The 24,731-nt window shown below is 41.2% G+C and overlaps 1 protein-coding gene across 2 annotated transcripts in view; it reads left to right on the top strand.

Annotated features, from left to right (window-relative positions):
* wnt7bb (wingless-type MMTV integration site family, member 7Bb) overlaps positions 1-21,668 on the top strand; it is a 30,750-nt gene extending 9,082 nt beyond the window's left edge. For both annotated transcript variants that reach the window (XM_035954613.2, XM_023284190.3), the window contains exons 3-4: positions 15,516-15,787; positions 19,940-21,668. In XM_035954613.2, the coding sequence (XP_035810506.1) occupies positions 15,516-15,787; positions 19,940-20,419 (752 nt within the window). In that variant the 3' untranslated portion in view covers positions 20,420-21,668. The remainder of the gene's footprint in view (positions 1-15,515; positions 15,788-19,939) is intronic.
* Positions 21,669-24,731: the final 3,063 nt, after the last annotated feature.

Raw genomic sequence — 24,731 nt, 5'->3', positions numbered from 1 at the left:
GATCGCTGATATTCATTTGGTAATGATAATGTAGCTGACAATGATAATACCAGTGATTTTCTTTTTGAAAAGGAAACAGAAGTTACATAATGCGAATTTCCAGCCATCTTATTGTCTCAGTTTTATGAAATGGTATGAGAAGAGTATCAAAAATGTGGTACCAGCCCCCGACCCTCTGAACCCCATGAAATATGGCTCTTCACAAGCCAAACCCAAGCTGCACACATCACACAGTTCAAACTCAAACCAGTAACACACGGTCTCTTTGACTTTCTATTGTATAACCATTCACGTTGGCATCGCTCAAGAGGATTTCACATACTGCTGATTCCATCCCATCTTAGCTGACGATGTTGTATTTCTCCACTGCGCTCTGGTTTCTGTTGATGTAGGTTCTGCAGTGGGCTTGCTGGTTAGCAGAACGATAGACCATTGCTGGCTAAGTCAGAGTTGTGGAAAAGCTAGAGAAAAGCACTGAAGCTCTAATGGGGAAAATGTATGGTTGAAAAATAATATCGCAAATGAGGAGACAACTAATGGTGTTATTGCAGAGAAGTCATGTCGAACCAAAATAGATGGACACATCTGTTGTTAATCGGGCTAAATTGGTTGTGTCCATGCCTGGCTGCTTCAGGAGCGTGTGCACATACATGCAGGAAAAGGGCCTTGAAGCAGGCAAACATTTACATTTACGATGCTTTTGTTTGAGAGACTTGGCATTCTGCAAATCTTTTTGCATCGCCTTTGTTTTACAGAGACTTTTATGTATTTCCTTTCATTTAGAAGATGCTTTGTTGCCATTACGTTGCGGCTGGGCTGTGCATTTAATCCAGTGGCTCTGTTAACAATCACTCCTCTTAAGGAGTAGCTGAATTAGCTCCAGCTCCTTTTACAAAAGCATTTTTTCCTTTGTTGTGAATGTGGCGCTTTCTTTTGTAATGGAGCTCATGCTGTTTTCCTCAACACTTAACATCCCCTTTTCACTTCCTTTAGCTGTGTTCTTTTATTCCCTTTTGAAGCGCTCAGAGATTGAGAAGTGATATTCGGCTGTGGTTCATCAGAAGCATCTGTGCTTCCCGTCTGCCGTTTGTGTAATGGATGTGAATGGTTTTTTTTTGTATTACCCCATTTACCTAAACTATAGTATAAAAATACATTTAATAAATCTAATTCAAGCAATTTTAGCTCTCCAATTGGGTTCCGTGAGTCACTTATCTTTGTGTATTTGATGGACACGCAGAGTCACATTTACTGCATGTGGCCTGTCTGATTGAGGCCATTGAACCCTATGACGTCTCTTCCACTTTGTGTAAGCTATACGACATCTACATCCCATTCAGTAATGGCGTCATCTGAATTTCATGCTCGCTTTTGCTTTTCTTGTTTGGTTTCCATAGTAGATCTGCACAAATAAATTCTTAATGTGCCCACACTGAGCACATCACTGTTGGTGTCCAGCTATGGTCAGAGAACGATGACTGCTGGGGCCTGCCAGGATTGTTCAATAATGATGAGACTCGGTGGCTTCTCAATAAAGCGTCCCAACAATGACGTCCGTCTTTAGACCAACATTGAAGTTGATGTCAGTTAGGGTTCCCAAGGCAGATCTAGAAAATGCATTTTTTGATTTTGGTCTTTCATGAATGAAGAAAAATATCAAGGAATCAAGGATGTATTTTTTCCGTTTATTTTGTTCTAGAGGATAATCGCCATAAATTGGCCTTTTTGTTATCATATTTGAACCCCACACAGAGTTAATGTGAAGTAGATTGAATGCTGAATTGCACAGATTTATGTGAAATTATTGTTTGAGCAATCAAAAGAATGTACCTGGCAGCGGAGCTTCAGTCGTAGACTACAAAATGTCATGTTTTATGGCCCCATGTGCTTGTCGAATGCTGTAGCACCACATCCTCTCACTCTGTTTCTCTGGATTTCTAAACATAGGAAGAAATTTAGTTTTTCTTCTCAAAAAAATTCTACTCAGAGAGCTGTCCCCTTGGAGAATAATAGCTGCGGTAGGTTCTCCTGTTTAAGTGAATAGATTTATTCCTCCACTCATCTGGGGGAAAAAGGAGAGAATGCTGAAGTGTTTGTGCCTCTTGACAGTGTGGACATATTTAAAGAAACCCATGGCTCTGGTAAACTGTCTGAACAGCCACTTGTGTGCTGGATTTGTGATCAGGATGTGGATTTGTGGTTTTAGAATTTAACACTGGTCCTGAAGAGGTGAGAAATACAAGTTTAAGAGTCTTTTCCTTCCATTAGTAAATGCATTGATAAGTGACAGATTAAAACAGCCAGCCACAAATATTACTATGTAATAAAAGTAGTAAAATGGGACAAAAAGCAAGCCAAAAAAACACGTTTGCACACATGAACTGTGAATTCATCCATTTGGTGCTACATTAATTCCACAGACAATAAAGCTGTGTTGAACTGAACCGCATTGCCTCATTCTGAACACATGCAGTACAGCAAAGTTCTTTTGAGTCCGTTCAGCTTGCACAGGTCTGTTGAATGTTACTTGATGATGCGTGCGTTTTCAGATTTGTTCCATATTGCACTTTACTGATTACTGCTAATTGATCGCAATTGCTGCATGCTTTAGGACTTGACTGAATCTTTTTTGGGACACCACAGAGACTCAGATATCTAAAAGTGAAACTTTTATGATTGCAACAAGGGCACAATTTCTCAATTGAAAAATAAGCAATCAGATGATTAAAAAAATTACTATACGTGGTCATATTCATGATCTGCATTGCTCTGCCAGATCAAGAAAAGGTGAAAGTACCTGAAATCTGCATCATCCACCTGCAGGTGTAAACACAAGGTGGTCAGATGTCTGTCCGGGTCTATGCAGACGCCTGAAAGGGTCGTATATGTTGCATCTTGTACTTATTAAGCTGCTGTCCTGTTGAGATGAACCCTGTTCCAGCTGTGCCAACCACCACCTCTATATTTACTTATCAGAAATGACTAGTGGGCTGTGCAGGCCTTCCCACCTGCCTTGTGTTGGAGCACAGAGTCACAGACCTCCTGGTTGTGTAGATTTGTGCTGCTCTGTTCTCATGTTTTGGTGTCATTGTCATAGTGGAGGTTGTAGTGACTGATTATCTGCCTTTTAGAGTTTCATTGGTTACATAGTTTAAACTCAGATCACAGTCAGTGAACCTCTCAGATCATGCTGAATTTCATATTATGTTTATATGCACACAAGAAACCAGACTATTGGAAGAAATCAGGCTGAAACTGAACGGTGGTGTTTCGAATGAGGAGCTAGTGTTTTTTTTCTTTTCATTTATGGGGTTCAATACTATCATACACTAATATTTAAATCCCTGAAACTAAGCCCATTGACAGTACATACCGCAGGACAAAGGTGTTCGATTAGCTATTGCGTCTTGAGGCAGTGAGCTGTGATGTGATGTGAGAAGGGTACTGGATGCGTTCAGACTGTGCTGCTTCAGTTCAGCAGTGTCCCACTAGGTCACCGTGGGAGACCACAGACACCACAGCTACTGCAGAGCTCCTCTGCCATTTAGACACTGTGGAAAAGTGGGCGACTGCCTTTTCTCTTAAACACCTTAATTTCAAGCTGCCATCAGCGCCCTCACGACATTCTCAGTCGTGATAGTTTCCAGTGTTTGTTGCTCATGATTGAAGATGTAGCCATGTTTTCTAACCATGTCTGTATATATTATGGAATTCTTTAGCATGGCATATGAAATCATGGAATACACCCCTTCAATGAAATGTTCCAATCCCTTCTTTGAATCTGCAAATTCCCACATCATCATAATCAAGTACAGGGGAAAAGCTGTTCACGTTCCGCTCCCATTTAAGTTTTTCATTCAAATCCCCCAAATTATGAACACTAAACCTTTCCCCCTGCTCTGTGATCCAGTCTTAGTTTTGGACTGGAGGGAGGAGATGTCGGCATTTTTTCAAGAACTAAAGATCAGCCGACCGCAAGTCTAATGCATTCTCTCTGTGCTGCCTGCTCTTGGAGGCAGTCTTTCAGTTCTGGAGCTGCTCCATGGTATTACATTTGCTTTCCAAGACAGCGCACATTAATAGTTGGGTTATTGAGCATTACAGACCCTGAGATATCTTCATTTAGCAGAGGTGATTTCACTTCCAAAGACTGGTTGTTTCATATTTATTTTGTACCCTGAACAGACAAGTATATTTAGTTCAGAAGATGGCTCTTTGCTGAACACAAGACTTGGGGTAAACTGACGTGATAATTAAAGCATCCCCATTTTTGCTGCAGCTCTGTCTTGCAGCAGTTCCCCTGTTTTGCAAAGTGTTGGCTCCCTCGTTATGCTCTAACTGACAAATTGGAGAACAACACCATAAACTCGCAAGTGAGATTTGAAACTGGCAATTTCAGTGCGTCTCTGTTTCCTCTGCAAAAGCAGATCTAAGCATTCTTCCTCTTTGCCCTGCTATGGTGCTGGCATGAGTTGGTACCTTCAGCCTGTAAAAATGTGGAAGGAATTATCCTGTGCTAACAGAAATGGCTGTTATTGAGTGACTTGTTGCAGTCTATTAAGAAGTAATAATAAAATTAGAGACAGATCCATCAGCGAGGCAGGAGGAAAGGAGCGGGTTTCAAGACAAGACTGGCAACCATGGTCTACCCTTCACTCACAGTCCTTGGCCTGGTTTCTGGATGAATCATTCTCTTTTGAATAGTCCTGTCAAGACGGATCCCATGGCTGTGATTTGTTGATACCATTTTTATTGTGCATATTTAAGTGTGTTCACCCACGCGTGAAGTGTGTCGAAAGCCTCATGTGGATTCTGTTAGATGTCTTACATAACGGCTTGACGCGTTTTTAGATCCTGCAAATAATCTTTGCCCCTTACCTCAACTTTAACACACATATCATTTATTTAATCTAAATGTCATCTGTGCCACTATTACGGTATGTTGGCACTTTTTTGCTTCTTTAATAACATGTTTTGACGCGGGAAAGCCTCATCCTGTGTGCAATCACACATTCCTTTGGCTATCCTCCTGTAATAGAGATGCCCTTCACTTAAAAGAGCTGCCGATGAACACCTTACAGCTCTGTTAAAATTGCAATGCACTTGAAGTCAGCGATTAGAGCTTGAAAATGGACACCTTTCAACGGCTACACTCAGCATCAAAGGCCAACACTGGCCCCCTTGTCATAAAATGGCCTGCTCTGGTTACTTTCTGTTTGACTTTCCAGCCAGTTTGTCACCGTCCTGATTCATGCTTTTCATCTGAAAGAGGTTTCTTGTTGTGCTGGCAGTGAAATATTACAAAAGTTCAATCATGCTGCCGCTGGCTCATTGCACAAGAATAGATGCAGCACTTGAGCAGGTGAGCCTCTCGCTGCAGAGGGAATACTGTGGAGTGTTTTCTTCATAGCAATGACAAAATTTTGATTCATCTGCCGTTTCTTAAAGGGATAATTTCAACATATTTAGGTAGAACTGTGGGCAATTCTTCATAAATGTTGTTTATGGCTGTTGCTATGACACAAGAAGTCTTTTAAGAAGCAATGCAAGGAAAAGTCTTTATCCCATGTGACCTACATTATACCCCTCTCCCTTTCCTGCAGCGTTCTCATTTTTTGCCGTCTCTCTCTCACTCTCATTTCCATCAGGTAGGCGCAGAATAGTTGCCCCAGGCTGTGGGTTAACAAAAAAAACAAATGGACAGGTAAAATATGGAAGCTCAGGCTGACGGGAGGCCAGAGAATAGAGGGTGTGTTCATGTCTGTTTCTTCCCATCCTCCTTTATAGTATCACCTTCCAGCTTGTCCCTTCCCCTCTTCTTCCTAGAAGAGTGTGGTGAAGACCGTGGTCGATCCACCTGCCAGGACTACAGGGCTGCAGGGGCCAAAACCAGCATCTAGTTAGATAAAGGATATTTAAGTCAGCAGGATCACTGAAAACCACTTGTGTGGGAAGAACTCCTGGACAGGCACATACTGGGTTGGGAGCTGGAGATGCAGGGCTCCTTCCAGCAGCGCTCCCTCTCAGAGGAGGGGAAAGGTCACTGCAGACAGATAGAGCCAGACGTAACTCAGTGCTGAGGTTGGTTTTTGTATTCCCAGTTTAAACAGCGGAGGAGGGTGAGAAAGTGAAAAGAGGATGTGGTTGATAGAAGTTTGGGGATTTTGGCTCAGTATTGTACATGGCATACAATTTAAAACCTGAATTCATGGGACGAGGATTGCAGTGTGTTAGAAAAAAAGAGATGCACTGGATTTAATTTTTCTGGTGCCCCTGTCAGCACAGAACATCTGCGTATGGTGTATTTTTTGACGTTGTTGTTATGGTTGATATCCCTGCACATTTTAAAAGTTAAAAAAAATAACAGCGGTGACTTTGGTGTTATTTGAGAATCATTGTGGTGTCAATAAAATTTTCCCGAACAGTACTCTTATTGAGGAGAGCTCTTTGGCGTTTCGCAAGAAATTAATGGGTTGAATGCAAAAGTTACAGCTGCAGTCATAATTAATTATCATTAAGCCCACATTTTATTTGTTGTTGAAGACTTGACGTTGCCATTATTTTGCTCTTTTTCCAAACATATCTAGCATTTCTCCTCTTATGCGCTGCACTACGAGCTCCTGGTTTGGAGGACAACAAAATACTTGCAGATTATAAATGCATTGGCGGCGCTCCTTCCCCTTCTCGGAATCAGTTGATGGTCATTTGTGGTGAAATCATATCCCCGCAGAATGCAAGTACAACATCACAGTCCAACCTAAGGCTAATAATGAACGGACGAGAAAATCTATTCAAATGACCATGTGGTTCCATTCGTGCTTTGTTTCCTCATTTTGACAAATGCAAGATGAAATATTAATTTCGAGCAGCTGAACATTTTCAACAAACTCCTTTTAAATTGTGCAGTGATGCTGTCTCAGAAATAGACATTCAAGTTAAATACCAGCTACAGCATAAACATTCTTTCGTTGAAAGCCAATAAGTCAGTTGTGCAGTGTAATTTTAGCCATCTACACTATCAACCCAGTGATTATTCAAAATTTAACAAAAAATTACATGAGAGTGAAGCTTCACAGTTAAGTTCTTACTACAATGTTACCCTGTTTGACATACGAGCCCAGTCAGTTGGCAGTGAGAGTTATACCCATGGCTAGCTTCATAAAGACAGTCAAAAACTCATTCTTCAAAACTGGGGGTTTTTCAAGAGCACACAAGTGGATACTTTGACACTAGTGAACTCTCCCCAAATCCCATCAATCATCTCAGTGCCGCCAAGGTTTTCCCCTTTGTGGGATTAGTTTCTTGTTGGTTGTACACCCGTCAGGCAAGTTGTGGTTATCAACTCAGATATGTAATCATTCACCCCATTTTGCAATGCCGTACGGATGAAACAAGCAAAAAAATGTTATTACAGATGGGTGGTATATCAATCTCGTATCGCAAGTAAGATAAAATATCTCTGATGCACAGCAGCACTGAGCTGCCAGCGAAACTGCAGATTCACTCTCAGGCAGCCAGGTACTTGACACCATGTGGATAACAGCGTGGAAATGACGCGTGCATTGTGTTATGGTGGAACGGTGGTGGATAAAAGGCCTATTTTTCAGCTCATCATCATGTGGGTAGCAGTAATCCTCTCTGCCCTCCTCCATGTGAGTCCAGAGAAAACAGAGTGGCCATATATATATATGTGTGTGTGTGTGTGTAGGATCTTTCCCCTAACTTTATCAGATAGGGGAGTCTGATGCTTTGTTGTTCTTCGGTGTGTGGGCCGTGGTCATCATGGCTCAGTAAAGGTCATCTCTTACTCTTTCTCCCAATGTTTCGCCTCACATCCCCTGCCCACAACATGTGTCTGTATCTAGGGTGAGGCCTCCCGTCCTACGCGACCGAACAGCGCTATCATTGCCAGGCCCCCTTTGCTTGTTCATTCATCAGCTCCGTCTCTGTCTCAGACTGTGTGGGTGTGTCGGGAAGTTGGGGTCCCTCTTCTTTCCCTCAACCCCTCTCTCTCTCTCTCTCTCTCTCTCTCTCTGCTGCCCACCCACCGTCTGTCTGTCTGCTGACTTGACCAGGGGTCGCTCCGGGCCCTCGGGCCCCCGAGTGCGTGTATGTATGTGCCGTTGGCCCCTCCCCTCCCTGCAGCGACTGTGTTATCGGTGGGATCTGCGTCTGTCTGTGTCTGCCGGTGCCGCTAGACGCAGGAGGAAACAGGATGCGAGAGGATCAACTGTAATCTCACAGTGCGCTTTGTTCCGCACAATCCCAGGCCGATCACTGTATTCTCTACATGCAGGGCCGCCACTGGACATTTGCATGTGCCAACAATCACACCACTGCTGGGCCACTTAGGTGTGAGCGCAGAGTTAGTGAGTCCAAGGCAAAGAGACGCTGGTAGGAGGGAGAGGATGCTCCGAGACCCGGGGCTCTATTTGAAGGTGTAATGAACATCAGCAAATGCGGGAATGTTAAGCCTGGAGGTTTTCTTTTGTAATGAGAAAGGAAACATGTCATCAGTGGCATATTTGACTCGCTGATTATAGTGATGATGATGATAATGATATCTTCGATGATATGATGTGGGATTGATATATATCTCGGTAAATATGTTTCCATTGAAGATGAAACGAATTCAAATGGGGTCGAAATTGAGGAAAATCCTCGACACTGTCCTCACATGAACTTGATGATTACCTTGTACAGGCACACAGGCCCACGTTTCGAGATCTGAGCAGGTGAGGTCCTGATTCGGTGTCATTATTAGGATGAAAGGGTGGGAAGAAGGATTTGTGCCTGTTTTAGCAAGTCTCGGTATTCAGTCAAAAAAGCTTTATCGCCACCTCAGGGAGATCAGAGAAGAGAAAGGATGCTTTTGAAGCGTTTTCTGCCAGCACAATTTTCTATGCCTGGGAGGCAGCTTACTTAAATTCTCAGCACTTAATACTGTACCGGCAGCGTTAAATACTCTCATAATTGTTTTAGCTTTACTGCTCAAAGCCCTCCTTATTATATGAATCAAACCCGGGACCCTACAGTGAGCGGCTGTGCCAAAGCGTGTCACTTCCCCAGCTCTATGATGTGAGTTCTCTGAGAATGTGGAGCCTAGTTCTGGTAAAACAATATTATTTTATTGTACAGGAACACGGCTGTGCTAATTCCTCAAGCTGCAAACCTCATGGACCACAACTTTGTCTATAATTTGCTGGGAGCATATGTTCATAGCAACGGTACATAAAGCGGAACGGAAAACAGTAGTAGAGAGCGCATTAGTCAGTTCAGTGATTGGTATACAAAGCTAGGGGTTTTCCTCCAACTTTCTTCCCCTTCCATGGGGCCCAGGAGACACAGTTCCAGCACAGGCACGACTTTGGTTAGGGATTATTTTCAGTATTTTTGGTGTCATAACTGTATTATATATGTTCAGTGTCATATACAATGTTTTGTTTTTGATTCTTTAAGTGAAGACTAGGGATTTCTTTGGCTCAAGTATTTTCTTTTTTTTCACTATTGTGGAAATGCAGCAAGGCAAGGGGAAAAAGTAGGAAACCTTCCAATGGGATTTTGTTTATAGTAAGTGGATCTACATGTGACTCCAGAAACAGCGGGTTTAACAACTCTGAGTATCTTCATTTCCACTTTAAATATGCCACTGGCTGCTAATTGTCTCACATCGGAAGATGTGTGTTAAGAATTTTCAACTGCAATGTCCTCTAGAACAACAAAAACAAAGAAGTTCCATGTCCTGTTTGTACTATGCTGCCAGTCAGCTTCACCACAAGTGTAAAGACTCCTGGCCACCAGCAGGTGACACTTTTCCCTTTGTTCACTGTGGTGCCATTTGTCTGTGACAGATGTCCTTGCGCTTAACGGATATGAAGCTTCAAACTCAAGCGCATCGCCGTGTTGCTGAGATGTAATTTCTTATGCAATCCAAGCCTCCCGTGTCCCCGGGGTGTGAGTGCATGTCCGGGATGAGGGGACTTTAAAAAGCTTTCCCCTTCACTGCTTCACCACCAACAGGCTTGGCTTGTGTGGAGAGGCAATTCAACTGCACGGCTGGACTCTGCCGGTCTGTGGGTGTGTGTGTGTGTGTGTGCAATTGAGTGTTTGTGCATAAGCGTGTTTTCCTGTTGTTTGGCAAGACTCCCACCAGTATTCCAGCTTAAACTACTTCTCTCCAGCCCTTTTCATCTACTGAATGTCTTTTATCTTCTAACTATATCTTGTCCTCCTCACCTCTGCAGTAATTGAATTGTACCTTTGCTGTGGTGCTCTTACAGCTTCACTACAGCTCCTTTAGGCCACACACCTTCGTATGTACTTTTACAACCTGCCAAGTATGCTGACAAGGAATGAAAATAAATGTTGCTTGAGGTCAGTAGATTTTTGTTTCAGAAAGTAAACATGAAAATACAACTAAGATATATATATGTGTATATATATATATATATATATATATATATATATATATATATATATATATATATATAGAGAGAGAGAGAGAGAGAGAGAGAGAGAGAGAGATGCAAAGCATATACACTATCTACTCTGTACAAGTGAGATTAGTCATAGTGACCAATGAATGCAAGTAGTAGTATTTAGAAAGTAAAGTAAGGCTGTTTCATGTCGTCTATTTGTCTCACTGACTACAAAACAAATTTCTTATTTATATGTAAACTCTTCACAAACAACAGAGTGACCTTGAGCTACTTTTCGGCCTCCGCAGACAGTCCTTTGTCCAAGTCCCTTCAGTATATCTTTTTCCTTTCCCTCTCCTTTCAGCAACATAGCCGAACCGTGGCCTGTGATGGGTGAAGAAAGCGAGGCCTGTTGAGGTCAGCGGCAGTGTTACTACGTCAGCTAGCCTATACTACACCAGCCCTCCCTGTATAGCATTGTCGGTTGTAAATCTCCTGTTACTGTGTCATGTGAATTTTGGCGAGCGGCGTGCCTGCCTGTGTCTCTAAACACAGATTGCCGTTTTAGCGGCGAGCCACTACATCCAGAGATTTCTTTTTGTGTCCCAGTTTCGGCAGATGGTCAAAAGACACAGCGGACATCACAGCAGGGGCCAGTGTCCAAAGTGTTGTGGTCAGTCAATGTGAAGGCCAAAGCATACTGAGTCAGTATTCTTCAGTACATTTCTGGTTTTAGCTCCTGACACAGGGATATACAGTAACGGGATATTTTATGCTGGGTTATGAGCTCCTGTACCTGTTCTGAGTGAAGCGAGGCGGATCTTCTTCTTGCCTAGTTTCTTGGCTGGTGCGGCAGACACTTGCCACTAAACTCCATTAGACATCTGGTTTAATATTCCCCCATTCTTCTCTCCTGGATGTTTCCAAGTTCATTGAGGTTTTTCTGGTCACTCCAATTTTCCACTGGCAGCTAGCGAGGCTATCCCAGGGTGGTTCCTCCTGGAGGGCTGTCAGGACTCTGGGGCCAGCCTCTTTAGGGCTTTTTGCTGCCGTTATGGGTGCGTTTCCTTCATCAAATGCATGTTTGTTCAGCAAAGTGGGACCTTTCTTTCCTGAGGGCGCATCAGTAAACTGATGCTACACACACAAGATCTGCAAAACACAACTGAGCATTGTTGTTAACATATGAGTGTCCTGTTTGTGGTTATATTAAAATATTTGCTTTGTCCAGACCCATTCAAACTTAATTTCTGCTGCTCTGGGGGAGTACTGATGATTTATTCTTTATCCAACAAGTATTTCACATTCATTTAAATTTGAATGTATATTTTGTTAAGGTTGTAGCATAACGTTTACTTTAAGTGAATAAATTTAGGATTTGAACTACATGGGCATGCAGGAGATTAAACGCTCCACACACATGGATATCTGAGTGCTAAAAATCTGATTTCCGATGTCTTCATTGGTTCATTGCACAAACAAAAAAGAGGGGCTTGATTTCCACAGTTCCATGGCTTGTGTAATTGGCTTTCATTATGGTCAGACAGAGCCTTGGCAGTGCCAGACCCACCAGGGGGTGACAACCAGTACAAGCCCCATCATCATCATTTTCCCCATGAACAGCACAACTCAATGGGTCCAGAAATGGGCACGCATCTATGGCTCAGGGAACCACCCTTTCTCTGGAAACTGCCTTTATCCTGTTTTAAACATTACAGCGGCGCTCTGTTTGTGTGTGCAAATGTGTTTTTAACAGTGTATGTGTGTGAGGGTGGAGGGTAGTGTGAGCGCGCAGTGTATTTTTATTATGTGGCCGGTCACTGAGTGTTTGTGTGCATGTGCATGCATGTAAATGCGCGTATGTTACGATTGTGCGCCTACATTTGTGCATGTGTGTGAGGTGGGGGCAGCACGATGTTACCACAAGCTGGTGGGGCACAGCTCTGCTGCTAACCAAAGGAGCAAGTGGTTGTGAGTCAGTCCCCAACAGGCAAACCTGTGGCCGTGGTATTAGCTCTACAGTACCAGTGCCAGCATAGGAAATTAACGGTGGCTTTGGGTGAAAACATCTCTGAGAGTTCAGAAAATGCCCCAGAGACTAGAATAAGAGGTGTAAAAACTCCCTCGGAGGAAATGAAATGGAAAACAGCTGCAGATGGCTGCGCATATCCAGTATATTTAGCAGTACATAAAGAAAATTACTTTTTAATAGAAAAAGTTGCATAAAAACACACACAAGGAATATAAACCACAGATGATAAGTACATTTAACTATTCTGCTTTATATAAAGGAGATATGACTAGGCCACAGTCAGCTTCTATCTGACTGCACTGTACAGGCTCATAAATGAGACAAAGTAAGCAAAGATTTTACATCTAGTAACTTTAAAAATTGTTGAAAGTTTATCTGGTCAGGCAAAATAACAGCACATTCTGTGTTTTCTTCTCTCATGTCTGAGGCATTTCATTTGCTTCCTTATAATTTTCACTTTATTGTTTTGCTTTGGTACTGCAGATGTAAACATTTCCTCCATTTGCTCATTTTCAGATATTATTCTTGTTTTTGGTGGACGAGACTATAGGTATTGTCTGGAATATCTGACATTTTATTTATTGTGACTATTGAATGCTTGCTATATCTGGCAATTTATTGTTTTATTTGGTGTTTCACCAGATTCAAATTGGGCTTAGGTCTCTTTTTTTCCTCTGTGTATTTACTTAAACCCCAGTCCACTGATATTATCTGACATGATGGAGCCAGTATGGAGAAAATATAGTCCAATACATTACACTATGATTTAACTCATAAATATTCACCAATAGTAACATTAATCATAAAACATTATTGTTCCCTCACTCCCCCTCCTTCCCTGTCTTTCTTCAGCTGTCCTCACAAAAAGGCAAAAAAGCAACAAAAAATTGTGTAAAAAAAAAAAAAAAAAAAAAAAAGTAAAAAAAATTGTTAAGTCATTCTATCTAGATGTGCTCGACTTTACGTACCAGTAAATCAGCCTGGATTTGATATATCCTCCACCCCCAGATCCTTTGCAGTCTATTCTGACATCAAGTCACAATATCCAGAACCACAGGTTGCTATTTAGATCTGAAGAAAACCAGTGATGTTTGTTGTCAAACTGAGCTGAAGAGCTTCTGAACTGTTTCTCTGAAAACCACCAAAGAAACGCTAAATCATCAAGGATTTTTTTGGTTCTCTGAAGTGCAGGGAAAAAAAGCATTTTACCTAGAGAGATTCCAATAATTGCAACTGAGTACATTACACAACACACATCAAAAGAATTACAAAACATTCCTCTCCAAAGGCTGAAAGGCTCCTTGAAACGCTCTGTGGTTTGCCTTGTTTCTGATGCTTGGCCCCATCCAGATTACTGCCACTTGAAGGGAGACCAGGGTTGTAATAACCCACAGCCTTCTTTAGGCCAGGAGATGCCTTTTAAGTCAGATCCCTCTGTAGCCTTTAGGAGAACAGTAGAGGACTCTGAGATATTTAGGAAGTGACAGCAAGTGTATGGCATGATTACTGTCACCATCCTATGTCTAAGCGTGTACCCTCGTCAGTTCTCTAATTCTTTTTCACCATCACTGGTATTCCAAGCAACTTTAATGAGATGCCAGGATTTAATGACAAAAACTTATTTTATTAACAAAACCGATTAATCAGCCGAAAATGACCAATAATTTAATTACAAATCAAAAATTTAGTTCATTTATTAAAGAGAATTAAACTATTTGTTGTTACCAGCCTGAGGACATGTAGTTCTTAATTGCAAAATTATGAAACATATTATACAGCTGGGACTGCACAGTGGCCTTGCAGCTAGAAGATCCCCGGGTTATGTCCCGGCCTGGGCCTGGGATCTTTATACATGGAGTTTGCATGTTCTCCCAGTGCATGCGTGGATTGTCTCCGGGTACTCCGGCTTCTTTATTGTTCATAAGTATGAATGTGAGTGTGCTTGTTTGTCTCTATGTGTAGCCCTGTGATAGACTGGTGACCTGTCCAGGATGTTCCCTGCCTTCACCCTAAGTCAGCTGGGATAGACTCCAGCCCCCCCTCCCTGGCCCTAATCAGGATTAAGCAGTGTATAGATAATGGATGGATGGATGGATTATACTACCAGTAGCTGCAGCACAAGTTCGTTTCCACAAGGCTTAATTATAATTTGTATTTTCATTTAAGATTTAACATTTAGTGTAATATGAGTTTGCTGTTAGAACAGTGACAACCTTGTTTCTTTACTCTCTATATGTTCTTCCAGATACAAGAAACTGTCTTATTTTTACTGATGAAAGTGCATTTAGCATCTTATCCATTGGCATGATATCAAGCAGCCAAAGACTCTTCTGAACTCCTAAAGAATAATGCAAACCTTAATTGTGAATGTTTGCATGATCAAATGAAAGCACAGCGAGTTTCACTCTGAAGTACACAAGTACAAGACATTACACAGGTGAAACATACTCCATTGATCTTTAGCTGCTGATCTTATCTCCTGCAGTCCTGGTACCACCTGGTTTTGGCACTGCGCATTGTTCCTTCCTTGTCAGTGATCAGTGTGAGTGAGGCAGTGAGACCTGCAGACCCCAGCTGTGTGCAGTGTGGGCAGCACTACAAGGTGCTCCTGCAGAGGATTTCAGCACTTTGGACAGCACCTAGACCAGCTCTCCCCACACTGGAATTCCAACGCTGCACTCTTGCAGGCTGGGCCCAAGGACTTTGCGGTCGGAAATTTGACCACATTTCTACCAAGGTGGAGGGAAGGAAAATTGGTGGCTTATCAAGACGATGAGACAGACTGTGAACATCTGCACAGCCTATAAAGATATAATCCTCTGCACTGTAAAATTTGGGTCAAGGAATGGCATGCTGAAAGATGATTTTGTCTTTGAGTTGATATTAGTCAGTTGCTAGACATTTCTCTATTTGAGGTCAAGATGCATTGCATTTCATAGTTTGCTACATGAAGAGTGAAAGTATTACAAAAGGCTTCATACATGCAGTTAGCCACAGATCATCTACAACTTGCTAATAGCTCATTTCACTCCAGTGTTTCTAACAATGTCTTTTCTCTTGTTTAGGCAGTCGGGAAGCAGCTTTCACCTATGCCATCACGGCGGCAGGGGTGGCCCATGCCATCACAGCAGCATGCAGCCAGGGCAACCTGAGCCAATGTGGCTGCGACCGGGAGAAGCAGGGTTATTACAACCAGGAAGAAGGCTGGAAGTGGGGAGGCTGCTCAGCCGACATCAAGTATGGCATCGAGTTCTCTCGCCGCTTTGTGGATGCCCGTGAGATTAAAAAGACTCCTCGTCGCCTGATGAATTTGCATAACAACGAGGCAGGCAGAAAGGTAAAGAGGCTTATCAAATACTTAAATATGCTTTACCACTAGTGTTTTAAGATTAACAAATGTGTTTTAAGTTAAACATTTATGAATCAAGCGACAATGTTTTAAAATGAAGGATACATTTTAACAGCTGTCCTTGTCATCATTACCAATCTATCACATTCTATCAAATTAGATCTGGAAAAACAGTGATGTCTCCAGCTGAATGGAGCAAGAAACTTAGCCAAACTCATGTGGAAACAAAAATGAAGTAAAACATTATATTATTATGAATACCAAAACTGACTGATATAAACATCCATCATAGTTTATGGATCAAGTTTGTGGTTTAACCTTGACTCATCACACTTGCTGTAGATTTTTCTGTCCCATGGGAGTTTATTAACAACATTCCAGCTGCACTCTATTTTGTTTTCAACCCTAAACAAAGTAGGCTAAATAATCAGGTTAAGCTGTTCACGTTTTCTGTCTCCTGACTTTGTTGCAGCGCTGTCTGCAACGACCAAATGCTTTTTTGAGTACAGTGTTTTCATACATGTGATATATATACTGCAGAAACAAAACAAATCACACCCAAGAAGTCCTAAAGCAGATTTATCCTCAAAGCAGGTCATCGGTAACAGATGACATGAACTAATCTTCCCCGAAAGACACAAAAGATTTTATGAATCAATTCATGACAAACATGTGTGTGCATACGTAGATGCAGAGATGGGTGTGTCAATGTGTTCCTCTGAAAAGGAGCAAATAGTTCCAGATAAAGAGCTAAAAGTCACACAGTCATGTGACAGAAAACTGTGATTGATCAAGCCGTGGGTTGATTGATTACCCAGTTTGCCTTTCAGCAGCTTGTTTTGCTTCAGCAGTTTATTGGCATTTCTTTCCCTTCTAGGAGGGAGTCTTTTATTTCTGAGAGTGTGCTGGCAAACTTCATCATGGACATGTTTGTTTGCTATTAGTCATCGCAGAGCAGTCATGGAGGAAAGAAAGGGAGAGAGTGTGTGTGAGGGGTAAATAAAAGGGAAGAGATGATGTTATGTTGACAATCTAATCAATAACTTGGGCTTTATTGTGTCCATTGGGAAAATAGAGCTTAGCCAGGGGTTGCCAGATGGAGAACTGCCATTCCCCCTTCCCAGTTCCTTTCATGGAATTATGAAGTGTAAAGTCAGGAACAGGATATTATTGCAGTTGTCTGCACAATACCAAAACATGTCACTGCCATTTGACTGCGTCTATTCAGGGTGTGAAAGCAGGCCGACAATGCCGGTGTTAACACAGCAGACTGATAGGGTCTACACTGCATGCCAGGGTGCTGGCATGTTGGACTGTCAGGGTTGCAGTTGGCATTGTTGCTGTTCTCTCTCTGGAGCTTGGAAACTCGGATTCTAGGAGGCAAAAGTCAGATTCTTTTTTGCTGAGACAGAAGGAAAGCCTTTGCCTGAAAGTCCTTCTTAGACTGTAAGAAAGAGGTTTCTCTGACTATTTCTCAGCTCACTTAATCACTTCATGGGTGTGGGGCAGATTAGATTCCTATATATATATATATGTTGAAAAGGTTGCTCATTTTAGTGTAAGTACGCCAAAGGAGCATTTAAGACAGATTGAAATCTGATCTTTCAGACCAGATCTGGCAGTAAAATCTCTGTCTCACTCATAGTCCATAAATGTGATTTATAGATTTGTTTGTGCTAGTTTATGGATTGTTAGCTAGTTCGCCATTTTTGTGGATTCCTAATTGTTGTAACTAAATTACTATAGTGTAAACAGCAACTGGAGACAAAGATTTGCTTAAAACCCAGGAAATCCAAGACGCTAATTGGGATTAATTTGCATCTGGATTTTGTCAGAATGTAGACAAATGACAAGCGTAAATGGGGCCTTTGTTAATTATTTAATCAATGTATTATTGTTTTAATGTAAATTTAAAAGAATCTAACATAACTCGCTGTTTGGTCGCCCCATTTTACGGAAAAAAAACGATATGCAAGTGTTAAAAAAAAATGTACTGAAGACAAATGAGCTAATAAAAATGATCTTGATTCTAATGAGGGTGAGAAATTATGCCTGAAATGAGATCCAGCTGAGATTGTGTTGTCTAATCACAGATAAGAACCATCATTAAAACACGGAGCCATAATCACAAGATGAGATTCTGTGACTTAACCAAATGTAAAAGAACACCCAGAAAATCACCACATCCTTTAAATCTTGCAATGGGGGGTGTGTGTTTGACAAGCAATCTTTGGTCGGGGATCTGGTCATACTGGACTAATCAGTAACAGATCAGAGGCTTTGATGGACACAGTTTAAGTAAATGTTTCCATGCATCTGTCAGGCTCCGTATGCCAGGAATTCCTTGTGGTTTTTGTGCTGTGCATTTTTGGAAATCCTCAGTTTGAATCAACATCCGAGGCAAGATTGACAGCTGACCCCGGCTTTTATGTAGGCAGGCGAGCTCATGTTTTTTCAATCAAATGTCCTCAAATTAGGAAACTGTGACCACATGAGCGCACAGACAAGACAGACAAAGATATTGAACATCACTTGTGTACGTTTCATAAGCATCTGATAGAAGTGATGACTAGTGCCGCCGGTGAGGCGCTGTGCCAGGAAAAAGCTGCACAATCAACCAGCATCTTATACAACAAAGACACATGCTTCATTCAAGCAAGTCAGGGGTTCTTAATTGGGTTAAAAGAGTCATGTCAAGACTATTAGAGATGTGTTAATAGGACCCATTTGAACTCCACCTCCCTCTTTCCTCTGTTCCTCTGCCTTTGGGAACAGTTCAGCCGTAACTCAAGAGGGTACAATTTTTATTTTGAGGTTTTTAGTTTCTTAGTCTCAAGGGGCAAGGGATTGACACTTAAATACTGACGACAGCATACAATATTTACCATATGCCCTAGGATTAGGGAGCAAAGAGAAGACTTTCTGCCCTGTGTACCATATGTTGGAAAAAAACCTCAAAGAAAAATGAAGACCCCGTCAAGGGATGGAATAAACTAAAAAAAGGGGGTATTATCATATTATCACATCTGTGCTAATAATATTCAAATCCCTTTTAATGTCACATGGCAACACGGCTTTCTTTTATTTATTACAGTGTTGTTGAAGGAGTCATAAACCTTGAGATTCTTGTTCAGCTGTAAATAATTAAATGAGTTTGTCTTTGTTTTAAACAGCTGCATGTGCAACACATTTAATGAAACAATAATCTGGATTCAGATTTCCGAAGATGATTGATAGCTGTATGAGATCCATGTTTATTCTGTATCACTGATGTGGTTTTGGAAAGGTAGACAAAATTACAGGAAGGGATATTACCAGTAAGTACAATTTCCCCTCCTTCGGGACATGCAACTGCATGTCACCCATGACTGAAAATTCAGATATGCTTGGATTTGTCTACTTCAGAGAGATCAGAGCTCTGCCAGACTGGTAATGTTTGACTGTCAAGTTTTAATGCCTGCGGCGGTAAATCATCAGCACAATCACCGCTTACTAGAAGAATCATCATAGATATGCCCCATTGCCATCACAGTTTTGACACAGCAATTTAAAAATTTCAAAGACATGTCTTTGTTTTTCCTGACACAGCAGGAACACGAAGCCAGCATCTGCCTTAAATTGTATTTTTTTTTATTAATAAACTGTAGTACTCAGCATCTTGTCAATCAAATGATATACTTGTGTAAAAAAAAAGGGTATACGATGTATTGCTAAGATGTTTTTATCTATGAAAGTGTCAGTGGCTTAGTGTATGATGAGACTAGTGTGACTGCAGTTCTGACTAGTATGTTACTTTTGTATTTGTAGTGATATGATTAAGCATCCACAGCAGAAGGTATTAAACATCCCTGTTATGTACTTCATTGCATGTCAAGAAATAAAATTGGACATATTTTGTTTCTTACCTATAATTTGTTCTATCACTGCAGGTTGTTTGGATTTTACTTGTTTTGAAACATGTATGTCAACATTTTGGCCTCTATCCTGCACAATGGAGGAATATAGAGCTAAACAAAACCATAATCCGCACCCAAGGGTTTGTCCTTGGTCTTCAGTTATTTATTTCTGATTAAAAGTGAAGGTGAATGTCTCTTTTTGCTGCATTTCTACATCGGTTTTGTTGTTTCTATCACTCCCCAGGTTTTAGAAGAAAGGATGAAGCTAGAGTGCAAGTGCCACGGTGTGTCGGGCTCCTGCACCACCAAGACCTGTTGGACGACGCTTCCAAAGTTCCGCGAGATCGGCTACGTACTCAAGGACAAGTACAACGAAGCCGTGCACGTGGAGGTAGTCCGGGCGAGCCGACTGCGCCAGCCCACCCACCTCAAGGTAAAGCAGACTCAGGGCTACCGCAAGCCCATGGAGACAGACCTCGTTTACATTGAGAGGTCGCCCAACTACTGCGAGGAGGACGCAGCCACGGGGAGCGTGGGCACCCAGGGACGCCTGTGCAACCGCACCTCACCACATACGGACGGCTGCGACCTTATGTGCTGCGGTCGGGGCTACAATACACACCAGTACACCAAAGTGTGGCAGTGCAACTGTAAGTTCCAATGGTGCTGTTTCGTCAAATGCAACACGTGCAGTGAGAGGACTGAGGTGTTTACCTGCAAATAAGGACGCATGGAACTCAGTGCCAGGAAGTGAGGCGCCAAGGACAAGCTGAATGAGGAAGACCTGCGAGAGCGAGATCAAAGTGTGTCTTCGACCAGTGAGAGATTTTCAAGTACAGAAATGGAATTTACACTATCAGCTCTTCGTGGCATTGTTTTGCACAGCAGAATCTATCTAATTGCTTTTCAGAAAGTAAATGTTAAATATCAGTAGGTAATACCCCAGAACTTTACAGTCACATAGAGATTGTGCTCATGTACTGATGTATCCACAGTGAAGTTGGGACTACAGGTACAGAATGAGGCCCTTGGTGGGAACTGTGCTTTGCACTCTGGGATTTCTAAATGTTCAATGCATGGACACTTGCATGGAGAGGAACTCGCAGTGACGTGGGAGTTGATCAAAATGACAACAGCTGATGAGGTGACCGGGACAGATCTGTCAAGTCTTTGATTAAAAACTTTTATGGGTTTTGTCGTATTTTCACTAAAGGGGAGCATGAGTTAATCTTGACACGAACCCCCAAGATTGATGGGGCTTATGTTGGAGGTCTGTAGAAATGAAGAACATTTTATAAGTGTGGTGCGTTGGGGTGCGCCAAAATCTGAGTGGAGAACTCTGTTAAACCCTCTGCTGCCAACTGGAATATGGTGGAGTATGTTAGTTTTCCAGTCACACTGGAACTGTCTGTTCTGAACACTGAAAATAAATTGTCTATTTATGTAATAGTATCTTAAAACAAAGCACTAACGGGTAGAGATGTCTTTTTTGTACTAAGTGTAAAGAAAAATACTTTTTAGAAATTCTGACTGAAGATGTGTGTCTATAGAAGATGACCCCCCATCCCTAAAAACACCTAATCTTTTTTTTTTTTTTTTAAAAAGAAAGAAAATACAAAGTTTCATTGTTACTGGTGTGTTAACGACAAAAGACGTCATTACAGTGTGTTTCACATTCAAACACTTTGGTCCTATTTTATTGTAGCATAGTTTGTTTGCAATTCTTTTTCCCCCCTGAGCAATAACATCTGTTTGGATGATTTTGCAATTTCAGTTAAGAGACCGTAGCAAGAAAACACATTTAACTGCAGAGATCCTTCCTCATTTCATTAACATGGACATTAAAATTGTGCTGGATGTGTTGTCGAGTGCTACACTTATATTTTCTATTCAGATACAACTCATGAGAACTAAATAAACTCCCATTTGACTCAGTTTGACAGTTCATTGCTAAAATATAAACTGAAGCTGAACCTGCAGTCTGCCTTATTTTTTTTTAGAGTAATAATGGTTTATCTTCATATGCTGCTGAACAAGATTTATAGTTCAATGTATCTTTTTTTTCTTAACTTATTCCAAAGCTCACTTGGGTCCAATGATTCATATTTGCTTTCCCTCAATAGGACTACAGTCAGATTCTGCTTCTGGCTTAATTAGCTTTGAAACAACAATAAAGGATAATTCCATGTTTATTGGATCTTATTTTAGGAATAACAACGAGACTTCTGTTGGCCATGGTATTATGGACTATGTTTCTGACACATGGAAACATGAACATGAAATTAAAGAGGGCAGAAAAAGGTAAGGTTGTAAAACAATCCAATGTTTAGACACATTCTCTGAAGCACCCAAATGTAACTAATAATAAATTGCTTCACAAAGTGCTTCACTACAATAAGTATAATACAGATTGTTGAAGCTGAACCAGTCTGAGATGGATTTTTTACACCAGGCAGATTAGGAAACAATTTTACCGATTTGTTTTCCCATCCACATAACTTCACCTAAGCTAATTTTTTCAATGTGTAAGCATTCCAAAATCAAAATTGTTAGGCACGATTTATCATAACTGATACGAATAAAAGCCACAAAAATGAGCTGCTGTACTGGAACTGTACTATCAGAATCCATAGAAAATCAAAGTCCAGACAGCGAGTGTGCATTGATGTTGTTAGCCCATGTAATTAAGTCCATAAATGATTGCTTTTAGGCTATGAGCTGTACACAGATTACGGACTGAGGTGTTGGAAGGTGTAGTTTCTAGATTCGTAGAAAGCCAAGGCAGCTTTCTCGCCTGCCCTCCAGTTGCTTAAAACTCTAGCTTCAACTTGATGCAGAGATGCAGGAGTGGCACCAATCTTCTCATCTAACTGTGCTTAAGAATATGAATAAGCACAAAATTTCAAATTATTCCTTTAATTCACTGCGCACAGCGGAAGACGAGCAACCTGAGGGGAACAATTCACTTTGGTTTGAAAACATGGAGTGCTTCGTGGCACTTTAAAATACAATTACTTCATGTTTTTTTTTGGCTTATTTATGCTATCGTCTCTTTGGTTTGTTCAAGTCATGTGACTTCTCCAGGAAGTATAGGCCAGTTTATGTATTGGTTTACATATTAATTATTAGAGTTAGAATGTAGAAAAACTTGCACATTAATAACCACACATTGTAGATATGTAGTGACTGATAGAGCCTAGTCTTGCACGATGCATGATTGGTGCTGTTTAATATGTAACATTTCCATCAGTCTTAACTTATTCTATTTCAGATGGATCAAAGACAGCTGTCATGTAAATACTTGTGCATATTTACTCAGCTAAATAACTTATTAATATAACATATCTCGCAAATATTCTCATTCTGACATTTATGTTCTTCTGAAATAGATTAAAATAACTCCAGCTGGAGCCATTTAAATAAAAAAAGTTGTTTCATTTGACAAGGATGCAGATACATTTTCCAAAAATAAAAAGCTGACATCTGTGATTTAATGATGAATTGTGTTGTGAAACATACAAGAAAGCTTATCCTTGAACCCAGAGTCCACATTTTTCATTTTATTGCTGTTGGTACAAGAATGTTCATGCTCAGTGTTCAGTTGCCCATATTAACTGTTCCAGCAAACATCCAAAGCTATTATTTTCCTAAATGTTCTCCCTTCGAAGAAAAACACACACATTAAATCAGTTCATTGTGTGTGTCCAGGTTTGCAGCTTTATGTAGAAGCTGGTTATTCAACCACTCAAACTGGCAAATGCATTAGGAAGCATAAATCATTAAAAATAAGGATAAATAAAGCGAGCAATGTGCTGACTTTGATGCTGGTTTGTACACAGCACATGTTCGTAATATGCTGTGGTCTCCTGTCTTGATTGTGGCATGCATGGAACAGAAGTCAATTATCTCTCCCAGCATGGAAAGGAGCTTCTTCCGTGTGTGTGTGTGTGTGTGTGTGTGTGTGTGTGTGTGTGTGTGTGTGTGTGTGTGTGTGTGTGTGTGTGTGTGTGTGTGTGTGTGTGTGTGTCAAGCGAGATGTGATCCGAAACACACAAAGAGAAGGAAAAAACAAGGAGTAGCAGGGAGATTGGAAAACTATTAAAAATGAAGAGCATAAAGCACACACTTAAATATCCAATATCCCTGTAAAAATGTGAGTATTCATCAAACTGAATCAGAACTGGCTTTTGTTTAAGGATGAAAAGCTTTTTTTTTCTGATTAATTGGGGCTGTTTGACTTTGATGAACAGACAACAGTAAATCCCACAGAACTCTTTACCTCATCCCTTTACATATTTTCTGTTGAAGTGCAGATAATTTTAACAGCGTAGTTTTCAAGCATGATATGGTACAATTCACTGAACTAAATGGGTATTTAGCATGCAGGATGAAAGAATAACTGGCTCAACACTTGAGCCTCTCATGCTTTTCTGTGTTGGCAGAGCCGTTCGGAGTCACTAAATGGGGAGACAACCTTCATGCAAATGACCTGATGTGAATAGGAAGTGGCTCAGTGTGCCTCTTGTTTTTAGACACACAAACAAGAGTGTAGTTCTTTCGCAAGGGTGTTTTTGAGATGGATGGGATGGCTTGATGAAAGGAGGTGCATGTGTAGCCGGAAACTGCAAGTGAAAAGAGTGGTTATTTAGGAGAGGAGCTAATTGAGAGTGGTTTGGAGAAAGAGTGGGTACACTATATAAGTAGGAGCAGCTGTCAGAGCGAGTTGGGGACTGTGTGCAAAGCGTAGTAAAAAGAATATTGTAAAAGAGTGCTCAGCTTGGGGAATCGTTTCATGATAGTTAACGGGTCGTTTTCGCTCGTTCTGGTTTTCAAAGTGATGCAGTCTGTCAGTGGGATTCTCTGATTTTTCATTGATGTTCACTGTTAACGCTGCTCATCACAGAAAATAAAAAAAGCTTAGAAGTTTACAGACGGCAGAAATTTGAAAATCAGACGTGATCAGTTTCAGTGGTATCATCCAGCTCTTTCTATGAAGGGGTTCTGTGAAAGAGAGCCACGCTACTTCATCCATTTGC

The sequence above is a fragment of the Amphiprion ocellaris genome, chromosome 3, assembly GCF_022539595.1.
Source record: "Amphiprion ocellaris isolate individual 3 ecotype Okinawa chromosome 3, ASM2253959v1, whole genome shotgun sequence".
Taxonomy (NCBI): domain Eukaryota; kingdom Metazoa; phylum Chordata; class Actinopteri; family Pomacentridae; genus Amphiprion; species Amphiprion ocellaris.
This window is presented reverse-complemented; position numbering and strand designations above follow the sequence as displayed.